Below are 13,313 nucleotides of genomic sequence, written 5' to 3' on the forward strand. Positions count from 1 at the left end.
GTATTAGTTTAAGCAGACACTTTTTACTCATTCTTATGACCAATTTAGGCAGAAATGTGAGAACTTCCAAAGCGTTCACACACTTTTTCCTCCCACTGTATTTTGTTGATTTCCTCTCCTACATTAAGGATTGAATTTAGGGCTATGCAAAGTTCACATACAATGGACTGTATAGACCTTTTTGTGTTCTTGGTCAGAGGTCGTGTTTAAAAGATAAATCTTAGGTTTGTGCAAAATGACTGACAGTTTGTCCGTGTCTTCAAACATCAGCACAAGGACCACGGGGATGAGTTGACTTCAGAGGGGAAGCTTTAATGTTTTGTCCATCATGTCCCTTTGTTTTTTTTTCCTCACACCTCTGTGCTTTTCTCCAAATATGGACACACTTCCTATGGAGCATGTTGTGAATCCATATAGACAAACTACACAGACAATGTAGGCACTCAGAATCACTAAAAGTCCATTGTGCGCATACACATAGAAACGTCAACACTCACACAGATGAGGATGTCCAGAAAGCCACTGTGACTTAAAGACAATTAAAGACGTAAAAACAAGAATACTGAGACAGGTAAAGGTACAAATCCACCAAATGGATTTTTTTTTGTGCTTATAATGGTGTTGTTTGCATCTGGTCAACAACCACTAGAATATCTCAGATTCACCCACAGTGTCTCAAACATCATAAAGTTCTGTGGCGCACGCACGCTTTTCCCAAATACATTTTGAGAACTGTATTTGCAGAGATCCTGGATGTGGAAATGACAGAATAATGAGCGACATCCACTGTACACATTCTTTAGTGAATTTGTTATGGGGACATTGCCACAATTTGGTTTACCTTCAAAAATATATTTAGATTATAGCTTACCACTAAGACTATAGTTAGTTAGTATTAGTGTCATATACTAATACCTGGTCCAATACGCAGTAACATTAAACTTGTATTTCAGACGTTATTGCATTTTTGCATTTTTCTAGCGTTTGCTCGTAGTAGTTTCTGCTTTGCTCGGTGTGAGCTCACAGCCATCTTTTATCCAGGGCATGTCAATGTGTGCATCTGTGTGTGTTTTTCTTCCAAGTCTTGGGTAATCTAGTCCGGTTTGTCATTGCTGGGGGCTCCTTGCTGTGTCAGTGTATGCCAGTATTCCACTTTGTTCCCTTTGTTTTTTAGACAATCGAACCAGTGTCTGAGTCTCTGTCCACTTGCATTGATCCCCAGTTCCACTCCACCTGCACAGACAAATACACAGCAAATGTTTGCATCAAATGGATGTTTCAAATGCATTTTCCTCCCAATCATGGACCACAACCTGTTTATATTTGAGAACTGAAAAAAACAACAACACACAATCAATACCCTTTTACCCATGAGTGACAAATGTGGCAAATAACAACAAAGGCAGACATTTTAAGACATTTTCTCCAAACAAAGACAAATAGGCACGTAGCAGGAAAGATCGCGATAACAAAAGATTTATTGAATGAGCAGGGCCCTTGACTGGGATTGATGGTAGGTCTGTTCATATGCAGAGAAGCAGGATATGACTCAAGCAGAGGGGAACAGAGGTAACAACGCAGTAGAGCAAAGACAGGCGTGGCAGTTAGCGCGCTGACATTATCACAATACTACTCCCTTGGCTGTGATCGCACACTTAATGGGGCATGAAATTTTAAACACATTATTTTGGCAATTTGGCTGCCAACAGCATCTCAAAAGTGAATGCCACTAGCAAACATGCATCGGCTGTTGATCTGTGAGTCACTGGAGCTTTTCTGCCTGAAGTCCTGCCTACATGTTCTTCTGAGAAAGGCCATGGAGCTTCCTGCTGGTTCGTTTTCATCTTCACACTTTGCAAAACAACACAGGTCTGGCCCCGGTCAGAGAGAGTTTTGACAGGATAATCACGTAGACTTGTACGTCACTTTCACCCGTGCCCCCGAGGCGCTCCTACATCTACGGAGGAGATCGATGAGGTGTTGCCTGAGCCGGCGGGATGTGAGTGACAAACGAATGGTCAGCCAATGTGACGCGCGCAGAGCGACAGGAGAGGGATGATGCTCCACTGCAGGAGAAGAGATATGGAAGGTGGTCAAAGCCCATTTTGTTGTTTCTTGGTAAGTAAAACAGATATGATTATATACTACATTGACAGTTTTTGTTATTGCAACTGGCAAATGCAATATCCCCCAAAGTCATCCCACAAACAAAAGGTATTTAATGTTATTCAGTCTGATATTGAGAGGACCTGTTCATTGCTACGTTAGAATATATATGAACATAAAGTGGACATAATACTTCTTGTAGCTTATAAACCTGTCCTTTGGGCCACTTATCATTTATAATTTTATATACCATTGGCTAACCTCAACCTTTATTCTGTGAAGAGCCACTTCAGGCACCGGCAAACACTGACTATGCAGGCTATGTAGGTTCGCCAATAACATTCAATCACTGTATCAAAGAACTGCTATACAAGTCTCCCTGCTTCTGTAGGATGAAGTAAGCACACCGCTCCTGTAGGTATGTTTCTGATGAGCGAACGTGAGTGAATGTTTGTTAAAAGTCTTTTTCGCATGTGATTCTAAACGATAAATAGAATGTAATGACACACCGAAGCTCAGGACACCTACGCAGGCGACAGGTGCATAAGCGGAGTATACTTAACAACTCCCGCACACTGTCTCACTCTTTTATTGCAACGTTTCAGTCACACTGACTTCAAACCTGATGAAGGTCAGTGTGACCAAAGCGTTTCAATAAAAGCCAAAAAAAAGAGTGAGATGGTGTGTAGGTGTTTTTTTCTTTATTTTTGCAAAGATGGGCGACTACCAACTCCATTATCTCGTCCAATTCTATTTAAAATGCTGTATATGCATAGTTGCTTGATATACATGCATCATCGCCGTTCACCCCATTAACACCATTAATGCTCCCAGAACATTAGCACAAGCACTTTTTGTAGTTTTGTCTGTTTATGTTGCTACCTCCTGTGTGACTGCATGCTTGTTCGTTCCACACTCAAGCAGGGCAATTCAAAATGCTACACTTTCCCATGTCTACCCGCATAAACAAATTAATTAGGCATGCAAAACCCTGAAGATTTCACTCGGATCTGACGGGTAAAGCAGTTGGCACAAATGACCGTTTAATCATTAAAGACATGAAGACTTAATAATGCCATTCATGACTTTGACCTTGTAAAATAGGCCAATTAGAGAAAATATGCCAACACGATAGCCGGCGTAACAACAACATAAACATGCCAGTGCGGGGTTCTCAAATGTGTAAACTCAAATCCCACACTGGTAAATCATCCAGGGTGCAATTGTTTTACTTTCTGGAATTCCAAAGAAGGAGCCTAGCCTTCAGAGACTGGAGAACAGTGCTTGTATAATGTGCCCTCTATGTTGAATACATGAATACTAAGCAATGGGAGAAACACTGAAAGGTTTATGCTCAGTTCAATGTGAAGAATGGGCCTAGTTTTTTTTTCTCGTATATATGTAGGACTAACATGTGATTTATTGCCTGCCTTTTTTATCCGAATTACCGCCTGTCTCAAGCTCTGCTCACTTTTCTCCGCCGCTTATCACCAAATCTCGGCTTTTACCATCTGACGTGTCTTGTATCCTCTGCGCAGCCTATTAGTGCGCTTGTTACTGCCTGCCGTCCTCATAGCTCTACAGTCAGATTGTCCTTTATCAACTCGTTTTCCACATTCTCCTCCGTGCGTCTCCGTCATTCTTCTCCCGAGTCCCAATTAACACAACTGGCAGACGGCCGTAGCCAGACCTGTAATGATAATGCTTGTTATCGGGGAGGGCTTTACGTTCGACTGATGGCCTTTTCCTCCCTAGCGGAGCTAATAACTCACTGGGCTTATCTTCACGTCGACAACGTCCCACCAGACCCTACCCGCCCCGCCGAATCAAACGGCGGCACATGCAACTGTAGGGAGTAAACGCTTTGATCTGAGGGCCTCGGAGCGTGCAGGGCGGTAAATCCATTCCCGCTGTGCATCACCAGTAGCTTCCCATCATTCCTCAAGCTCCCCTGGGCGCTCCACTTGCACACGAGACCGGGCCAATACAGTTTAGCGGTTTGGCGGAGCGGCGAGCTTGGGGTGCCAGGACCACAGTGGGAAGATCCAGAGAAAATGATTTGGCTTTTAGATTTATAAAGCCATGGCGCTTCCTTTGAATCTCATAATTATTCTTCAACAGTCTCTTCCTTTTTCTAAATCCCCATGATGCTTTCTTTTTTCACCCGCCCTTCGTTTTGATGTTTCCTGTAGCAGAATATCCCTCATTCAAAAAAAAAAGGAAAAGACTGCTTCGTATATTTATGCTTTCTTCACCATTCCACCCACCAGCTCCGCAGTGTGTCGACCTACCGATGAAGTCGTTGCTCATTCCCAAATCGTAGTCCCACACAGTGATCTCAAGGGTTTTCTTCGCCAGATGGTCCAGGGACACTTCATAGGAAAACTCCTGTGCAGGTGGCAACACAAGAACATGCTCGTATCAATGATTCATCGCTGGCAGATGAAAGGAGACGCATAATGCTACAAGAATATCTCAGGGCATAAGAAAAGTGTAAGTTTAGCATCTGCCTATATAATGGGTGTTGAAAACAGGTGGTACCTCATTGAACTCCGGGTTTAGAGTCTTCTTCTTTACAGATGTCTTGTACTTGGATTTCTTCCCCATGTCTGGCTGCAGGACGCTGGATGACGAATGGCAAATGGTCAGAGGGATGGTTAAAAAGGTGTGTACATTTACGAAATGCTGCCACTACTACTACAATGACCTCGGAAGGTTTATTCATTCAAAGTTTATTGCCTCTTTCTTGCTCACCAATTCCTGGAAACCAACCCGTAAAGAGCATGCTATGAGCTGGGGCTGCGCGATATTGAAGTAACTTGTTGTTGTATGTTTGGAAGAGTGGGTGGTTGAGTGGGCGGGAACTGCTTTTAATCTGTAAAGCACTGTGTTACAACCTTGTATGAAAAGCGCTTTATAAAAAAAATTAAAAAAATTAGGCATTACTCTGGCTTTAAGCTCTGAAAAGAAGCTGCCGAACTGAAGAAAATGTGTTTGGTTAAAGTGGGGGTTATGAGGTTAACTAAAACTTTAACTAGAACTTTTACACATTTATAAATTCTGTTAATTTTTTGGCTTTGCAAAACAATGTGTCGATCTCAGTCAGATGAAGGCTTTAGTGATGTTGCGATATATTGTGGCTTCTCACGATCCGGATATATTGCATCACCTAATATCACAATACAATATTTTTTGCGATATATTTGTACAATTCCTTCTTCAATTCTTTCTTTATCTAAATGTGTACACAAAGACGTGCGATTGGAACATGTAAACCGTACCACATAAAATCAACTGCAAGACATTCAATACAATAAGACTTTTTCACTCATTCAATTATTCTATTCTTGAGGGCTAAATCTAATGATCTAATGCTTGTTCTATTGACAATCTCATTTTAATCTAACTAAAAGAGACTAGATGCAAGTTGGTCATTTCTATACTCACTACTACCACCTCAGGTCTTATGCGTAACTGCAGTTCTATATTAAGCTTGTGCATGACGGCACTTCGGACCCAAATTAACACCTTTTTGAGCTCATTCTACACCTTAAGACATTGCTAGAACATGTAGGGGGAGGAAAATACATTATTTTTTAAACTTCCTATAGTCCCTTTAAAGTCCCTTTAAGGTTGCTTTTTTTAGCATGAGGGACAGACGACTCAAAAGGACAGAAGCAGTAGACTCTATCAAGATCAGAATGGCACTAAGTCAGAGGAAAAGACTCCAGCAAAGACGTGACAGAAGGATGACCCGAGGGGCAACAGAGGAATCGTCATCGGCATGAACTCAAGAATCAAGATGTTGGGCCTCCGAGTGAGATATCTCGCTCCTACAGCCTCGCCTGGTCCAGTGATGAGTCCCCGCCTGACAGCTGATGCATGAGATGAGCTCTGGGCTGTCAGTGTGCGGCCCGAATGGGAGCCAGGGAAAGAAACCGTGTGGGGGGGGGGAGATGAAGGTGAGAAGCAGCAGAAGGCAGGAGGAGGGACTGATACTGAAGTCAGCGTACTTTAGTGCTGCATGATTTACAAAAAAAAAGAAAAGATGATAATGTGTCCAGGAGCATAAACATTTGAGAGAAGTCTGACACTTAAAGTGCTCAACTATTGCAAGAATCACTCAGAGCATATTGGTAGGTCAAAACTACAGGATTTGCAGATTTTGCACAAGTCCCCATGGAGACATAATTTGTTTTCCGGGGAAAGGGTTTTGTGCGGCAATTTACAGCACAGTACCAACATGGTAACAGGATGGAAACAGCCAGGTGTGGGATGGCGAAGGATACGGCCTTTTGAAGCCTGGTTTCTATGTTATTACCAAGGAAATATGATGCTATTATTGTGCTGCAAAGTCAAGTGCAAAACTTCCATTGTAACGGCAAAATAATTGCAGCCTTTGCGATTTGTTAATTGGGATACAATAGTGAGTGACGCATCTTGCAGGCCTAATACTCTCCCACAGTGCAGTAAATGTCATGTTAGAAAGGCAGATTGGAACTCAACACGGCGTTATTATGAGTAGTTGTGTTGACAGTGGAAATGGAGAATCTCATTAATTCTGACATGACTTATGATAATCACAACCTTCTGCAGCTCGCGACAACACAAATGGATCTAGTTTTTTTTTAAATGACTGCAGGAAATAAAAACATTAACACCGTAAAGAGTCGAGCCAGTGAAAGGCAGATCATTAATGCCCAACTTCCCCTTTATATCAAAACAAAAAACAGTGGTGAATAAGTGTATCACTTCAACTAATTCCCCAAGTAGCAATGGATGTGCAGATTATGATTATTATAATACAATGTCAACAATGGATGTCATCGCAATATTCGGCAACGCAATATCTATTTTGCAAGACGCCATAATAAATTGCAGAATTTACTTTATTTTATTGGTCAAAACTTCTAGTTTTGAAACGAGTGACCTAAAGTCGGGACATTCTCCACAGAACTGCAAGCCATGAGAGACCCAGTGCACGGCTCTGCTTTTAACTTTTTATTGTGGGCACAATAGTGTACAATTGCATTTTATTCAAGCTTTACGTTTAGAAAGCAACTAGATCAGCTTGTACCAGTCCCTATGGAGAGGCTGCCCTGACCAGCCGCACACTGTGTTTGTCTTTATTGTGTTGTAAAAGGTCATGAGCCGATCAGAGTTTATCTAAAAATACTGTGTACTTGAGACCGCCCAGCCTCTCTTCACAAAGACAAAACCAGAAGGAGAGAAACAGAATGGGACACATCAATGATAAGGAGCAGCTAAACAAAGTCGGTGTTTGACCGGGCACATGTGAGAGAGAGGTGAGAGCCCGGGGGAAGCCCGGGCTTGAGCTGTGCCAAATCGTATATATGGCTCTGAGGCAGCGCTAACGGAGGAGCCCAATTTACACAAGAACACAACATCATTTGACAGCAACACTCAGGAAAAATATTCTCTACTGCCACAGCCCAAATGTGCCTGAATTACTGAACACATTTCAATGGGAAAATAATTCACCAGCGTCTGCTGCACAGAGATAGGAAGGATTATCCGTTTGAGAGAGTGCCGTTGTTGCTACATTATACAGTAAACTGTGATGAGATTGAAAAACTGTGTCCAAGTATTTGACCCAATGTCAGAATGCAGAGATTTCTACAAAACAACTTAAATGCAATTACCATATATATATATACACTTAAAAACACATGTAGTGATTCTCTGTATAATTAATGCTCTAAATGTGTCACTAATGAAGAACTATTGTAGCAGTGTTAGGGCATTTCAAAGGTCAACATATCTGGGTTGGGGCTGTGACTAATGTAGTGTTTGGTTAATGCAGCTTTAAGAGCAGGACTTGAAGCAGAAGAACAGCAAGTGTGTGAAAACATGAACTTTAAGTGAGAAGAAAAAACTGAAGTGACAAAGTGACAGGCTGCAATGAGGGACAGAGAGTAGAAGCAGGTCACAAACACCACAAAGCAGAAACATGCTTTTCCAAGAGATAAAGTAAGATGAGTGACATCTAGAGAGAGGAACTAAATATATGCTCTGTGAAGAAAGCACTCATAAATTTCAATTCCCAAAAGCATCCAGAGGAGTGAGGGAGAGAGACAGAGAGAGAAAGAGAGAGAGAGAGAGAAAGAGAGAGAGAGAAAGAGAGAGAGAAAGGGAGGGAGACGGAGAGAAAGAGAGAAAGGGAGCGAGAGCATGGGTGGCGCTGGGTCAGCAGGAAAAAAGACATATTTAGCATTTTTTTTCACCCTTCACATGTCATAAATGACAGAGTAACTATTTTCTGAGAACTGTACAGATGAGACCGCAAAATAAGGAATTCATCGGACGAATGCATAAAGTTTGTGTTCTTGCAAGAGGAAAACAAGTATTGTAGTGATATCTGTGACCTTTTGTCACTGCGATGGGCTATGAGGAGTGAGTCATAGAGAAAAGCCTCCTGGACAAACGCATTCATCAGTTTATAGGGCAAACCTCGATCAGCTTTATATATATGTACAGTATGCCAGAGGAAGACTGGACATCTCCACTCTCCAACACACAGCTGTGCAGCATGCAATGAAAGTGTGGACTTTACTGTACTTGACTCATACACTGGAAAAAAGCCATCTTGTCTTCGATAAAAATGACTGAAAAGTGCTTGAAATATTTGGATTTGTGCTGATTTTGAGTAGATTTAGATGATCTTATAGCCAATGGAGCAAGCATGTTTTTCTTGCCTTTGACCTTTTTGTCTTACTTTAAGTGTTTTTGTCTTATTTTAAGTATTTTAAGTGGACTACAAATTAATTTCTTTAATTTGAAGCAACATAACGCTTGTGCTTCACAGCTAGAAGGTCCCAAGTTCGATCCCCGGCCGGACAGGGTCTTTCTGTGTGGAGTTTGCATGTTCTCCCTGTGTCTGTGCAGGTTTCCTCCAGTTGCTCCAGTTTCCCCTACCACTAAAAACATGTACAATAGGCCAGGATGAATGTAGTGAGTGAGTGGTTAGGGTTGGTCAGAGGGGCTGATGGCACAGACTGGTTGGCTCGCTTCCATCAGTCTACCCCAAGCCAGCTGTGGCTACAATAGTAGCTTACCATCACAGAGTATGGCATGAATAATGACTACAGTGCAGTGCTTTGAGAAACTTGGTAACACAGACTTGTAAAGCGCAATACAAGTGTAAGCCATTACTATTATTATTGTTGTTCCATTGCCAGTCTTATTTCAAAACAGCCCAAAATCAGCATAAAACCAGAACTAAGTAACTTGTTTACCTTAATAAATCCTGTCCATAGTCCCTCTGGCGGTAATACAAGTGTTAATGGGATGATTGATTGGTTGTCTTTCATCCCCCCCGGTGTCTCTGTTCAGAAAACCACAATTGCAACTTTCCCTGCTCCGACCTGGAGATCCAATACACACTATGGAATCACGAAGAAGAAGCTAACAGGCTAATGGGCAAAGCTAAAGCTGTGGGCTAGCGCTACTTACAGGATACAGGATTTACAGCCAAGTTTCAATGAAAAAAATGATCTCCATTGTGTAATTGGATGTACAATATCCCTCTCTCCCTTTGTCTTTTCTGTCAGCGTAGTATTTACTCTCACGGACAATTAATGTGAAACAAAACCCTGTAACATGCTACGACACCTGCAGTGGCGCTTGTGGCCTCTGGGGGCATGAGTTACTTAGTTCTGCTTTAATTCAAGCACTTTTTAAGTTATCAACCTAAGATAAGATGGGCTTTTTTCCCCAGTCTATTTAGAGCTGAATGACCAAAACTTCCAAATATATAGACATTATGACAATGTACTGCTAGACAAAAGGGGCTAAATATCTATAGTCCATCCATGAATTACCACCAAACAACTAATCAAGTTTGCAGTCAGAAGTAACCCCCACATCTGGCTGATTTTTGTAGAGAAAAATAAATAACAACAATTTTCAGATGAATAGTATTGGGTTCAAGCCCTATGACTCTGGTAGAGACTTAGTCAATCAACAATCAGATGGAAGAAAGCGGGATATAATAAAAACAAATAAATACTAATAATAAAACAGAAAAGAGATTGAAGTCCCAGATTTAACTTTAACAAAGAGACTAAACTGCATTTGCCAAAACTGTAGCATAGACAGCAAAGAAAAATGGAAATGGGAAGAGAAAAAAATGCATGGGAAGTACCTGACAATACTTGACGCATATGATAGATAAACTAAAACTTGGACTTAATTTGAACTTGAAAAGATTGCATGAAGCGGCTGTGGACAGACTGAAGACAAACCAGAGGCTCACAAGTAGTGGATTGAGAGCAGAAACAGAGGGATTAGTTATGGGAGGACATGACCAAAGCCCAGCTACTAGAGCATAGTACAACCATCATCAACTGGGACACAACCTGAATGTCAGGAATGTGGGGAATTTGAAGAAACCATGGACCATATAGTAGCAGGCTGCTCAGAGCTGGCAAAGGCTGAATATATTCAGCAACACAATAAAGTAGCTGCCTATGTCCACTGGAAGATGTGCCAAGAATATTGAATAGTAACATCTGTAAAATGGTATGAACACCAGCCAGGAAAAGGAAAAGAACGTGGAACAATATGGGAGAAGTTAAACACATCGTAACCAAAAACAGAAAGAAAAAATTGTGCCCATTGTTTGACATTGCAGTCCCGTCTGAAAGAAACACTGCAGAGAAAGTTGCAAAGATTTGGAAATTGAAATGAGCAAAATATGGGGAATGAAGACACACACTATTCCAGTTGTCATTGGAGCGCTCAGACTTGTTAAAAAGACCTAAACAAGCTCACAGACCAAATCCCCGGAAACATACTGGGAACAGTGCATAAAACTAAGACTGTCTCTGAATAGAACGACCATCACTCAGGTTTGTTTTCGCTTGGTTTGCACCCGGGACTGCAAAATGTAGGCTAAACAAATGCATTTTGAACAAAGAAAAATTATAATAATTATCATCATCATCATCATCATCATGAATCAACCAATTTATAAATCAATCAAAACCATTGTAGAAATGCTGTGTGTATAATTGTGATCTCTAAAATGTAGCTGTTTTGGCAGAATCGGGGAAAACAAGATTCTCACTCTGACACAGCACACTGACACTATAGTCAACAATATGCAGGCATACCTCATGTAAACAATATAATGGGATGTTGATATTGTGGGTTGTAGCGAATCAATAGCACTGTGGTAAACAGTGTGGCCGAATGAATATGATGAGGATATATTACAACGGCACTAAGAGCTGAAAGCACAACCCCCGAGCTCACTCAATAAAAGCAGATTTGACAAACGGTAGCATGAGAGCACAGAGGAGTAAGTGAAAAATGAACTCGAGCGTTGGCGAAGCTTGCAAATACAGTATGTAGAAGGGGGTTTTATGTGACAAATATGGAGATGGGAGCAGAACATATACACGAAAATAGTGAGTGCAATCAGAAAAGATGGACTGCAGAGAGATATATGTACCTACTCTATAAACCATTTCCTAGGATCAGAGGATGAGTTCTTGGTGGTTTCACACGCTCTGCCTCATGAATGATGAGCAGTTCTGTGCTCCAGAGGACTGGGGTTTCCACCACCTCTTAATAATTTACTTCATGGCTGTACTTCCCTCAAACACTAATTTGTTGTAGAGAAAAGGCGCAGAAGGACATGTTATAGAGCAGGTGATAAGATTTTTTTTCTGCTTTGCGCTCTTCAGGCAGAGAGAGACGGGAGCAAATTAAAAGCCCTTGTATTGATTCATTTGCATATGTTGTGCAGTGTCTTTTAAGGTGAATCAAGTGCCTTGGGCTGTTTCTAAAATGCAGCTGACGTTACAGGAAAAGATGAACAGAAGTTACAAGAAGAGGCACTGCATTGCGCTGCAAGTAAGTTACAAAATCCTTCGTAAACCGTTGCACATCACAAAAGGACCAGGCGCCAGTGAGGCAAATCAATATCTTGGGAAGATGAAAACAGATCCCTCTCTATGTTTGGTGGGAAAGAATAGTCTTTTGGTTGTAGTCTTTTCTCTACTTTTTAGATCATCACAGACTTTCTCTTGGCTTTTATACAAACTTGAACTTCCAGACTACATTTTACTAATTAGTCACTTCAAGGCAACATTCATTTTTGTTTTCAGCTTTCGAAGGATGAAGTGAGTGGCCTGCCATCAGTCTTGTCTTTCAAGTCTTCCTTTTTTTCTTTTTGCCAAATCTTTGGTTTCATTCATTCTCTATGACCTGAATCCATCAGAAGGCTTGTTTCACCCAATAACATTGTCTGTCTAATCCTTATGAGTGTTCTCCAAGTGCTTTTTCCATGTTTCTTTAAAGACACACTGCGTAACATTTTGAATTACACTGTTGCTGACAATACAAATTCAAAGCAGGATCCTGATGACCAGCAAGACGCCAAACATGCTATTTTGGCAAAGACTGGATTTGGGTGGGGACCCATTAAAATGTCATATTTGGTGGCCTTTACAACACCTCCGTAGAGATGAGACGCCCCCACTCCCAGTACAGTTGGAGTCAGATCTTAGGAGAGGTGAGCCGGTCTCAGCAAACATGAAATATTTGCTTGTATTTTATTCTCTTTATTGAGTGAAATGGGATGCAGTGTGGCTTTAAGCATGGCTTGTGCACCTTGCCCAGAGGCTAACAATATGTTTGCATCACACTTATGCTTTTAACCTTGATGCCAGCTTTGCCTCACAATAAATGTCTGTTGTCGGGGTCATGGACAGCATTACTCTTGTTGGGTTAGGCTACTACAGCAAGAACAACACCAAACATACACTTGAGCTGAACTCAAAGACACAAAACTTTTCCTCTATAATTCTCTCAAATGTTGTCTAAATCTGTTAGTGAGCACCTCTCCTTTGCCGAGATAATTCATATTCTTGGCATACCAAGATACTCAGCAAACCGCACACCCACACGACGCCGCACACGCTGCCTGCCCAGAACAGAGAAAATGGGGATTCATTCATGAGGAGAAAAGGTGGACCAACACTCCACTGGCTACAATCAACAACCTGACCATCTCTATGCAAGAGATGTGTTGCGCTGCGGCAGGCAAATGGTGGCCAACGCAGATACTGACTGGTTTTCTGACTTATATTTTATTCCCTTTATTATTGTATAAAGTTTGTTATAAGCCATTACAAATGTCAACTTAAAAAAAGCCCTTTGAAGCAATAAACACGGAGCTA

The 13,313-nt window shown here is 41.4% G+C and overlaps 1 protein-coding gene across 1 annotated transcript in view; it reads right to left on the minus strand.

The window, feature by feature from the left end:
* Positions 1-207: 207 nt before the first annotated feature.
* The window catches only part of doc2g (double C2-like domains, gamma), a 39,666-nt gene continuing 26,560 nt past the window's right edge, over positions 208-13,313 (minus strand). The window contains exons 9-11 of the mRNA XM_079553925.1: positions 4,648-4,729; positions 4,398-4,494; positions 208-1,233 (exon numbers count right to left, since the gene is read on the minus strand). Of these exons, the coding sequence (XP_079410051.1) occupies positions 1,094-1,233; positions 4,398-4,494; positions 4,648-4,729 (319 nt within the window). The 3' untranslated portion in view covers positions 208-1,093. The remainder of the gene's footprint in view (positions 1,234-4,397; positions 4,495-4,647; positions 4,730-13,313) is intronic.

The sequence above is a fragment of the Gobius niger genome (assembly GCF_951799975.1).
Source record: "Gobius niger genome assembly, chromosome: 3".
NCBI lineage: Eukaryota > Metazoa > Chordata > Actinopteri > Gobiiformes > Gobiidae > Gobius > Gobius niger.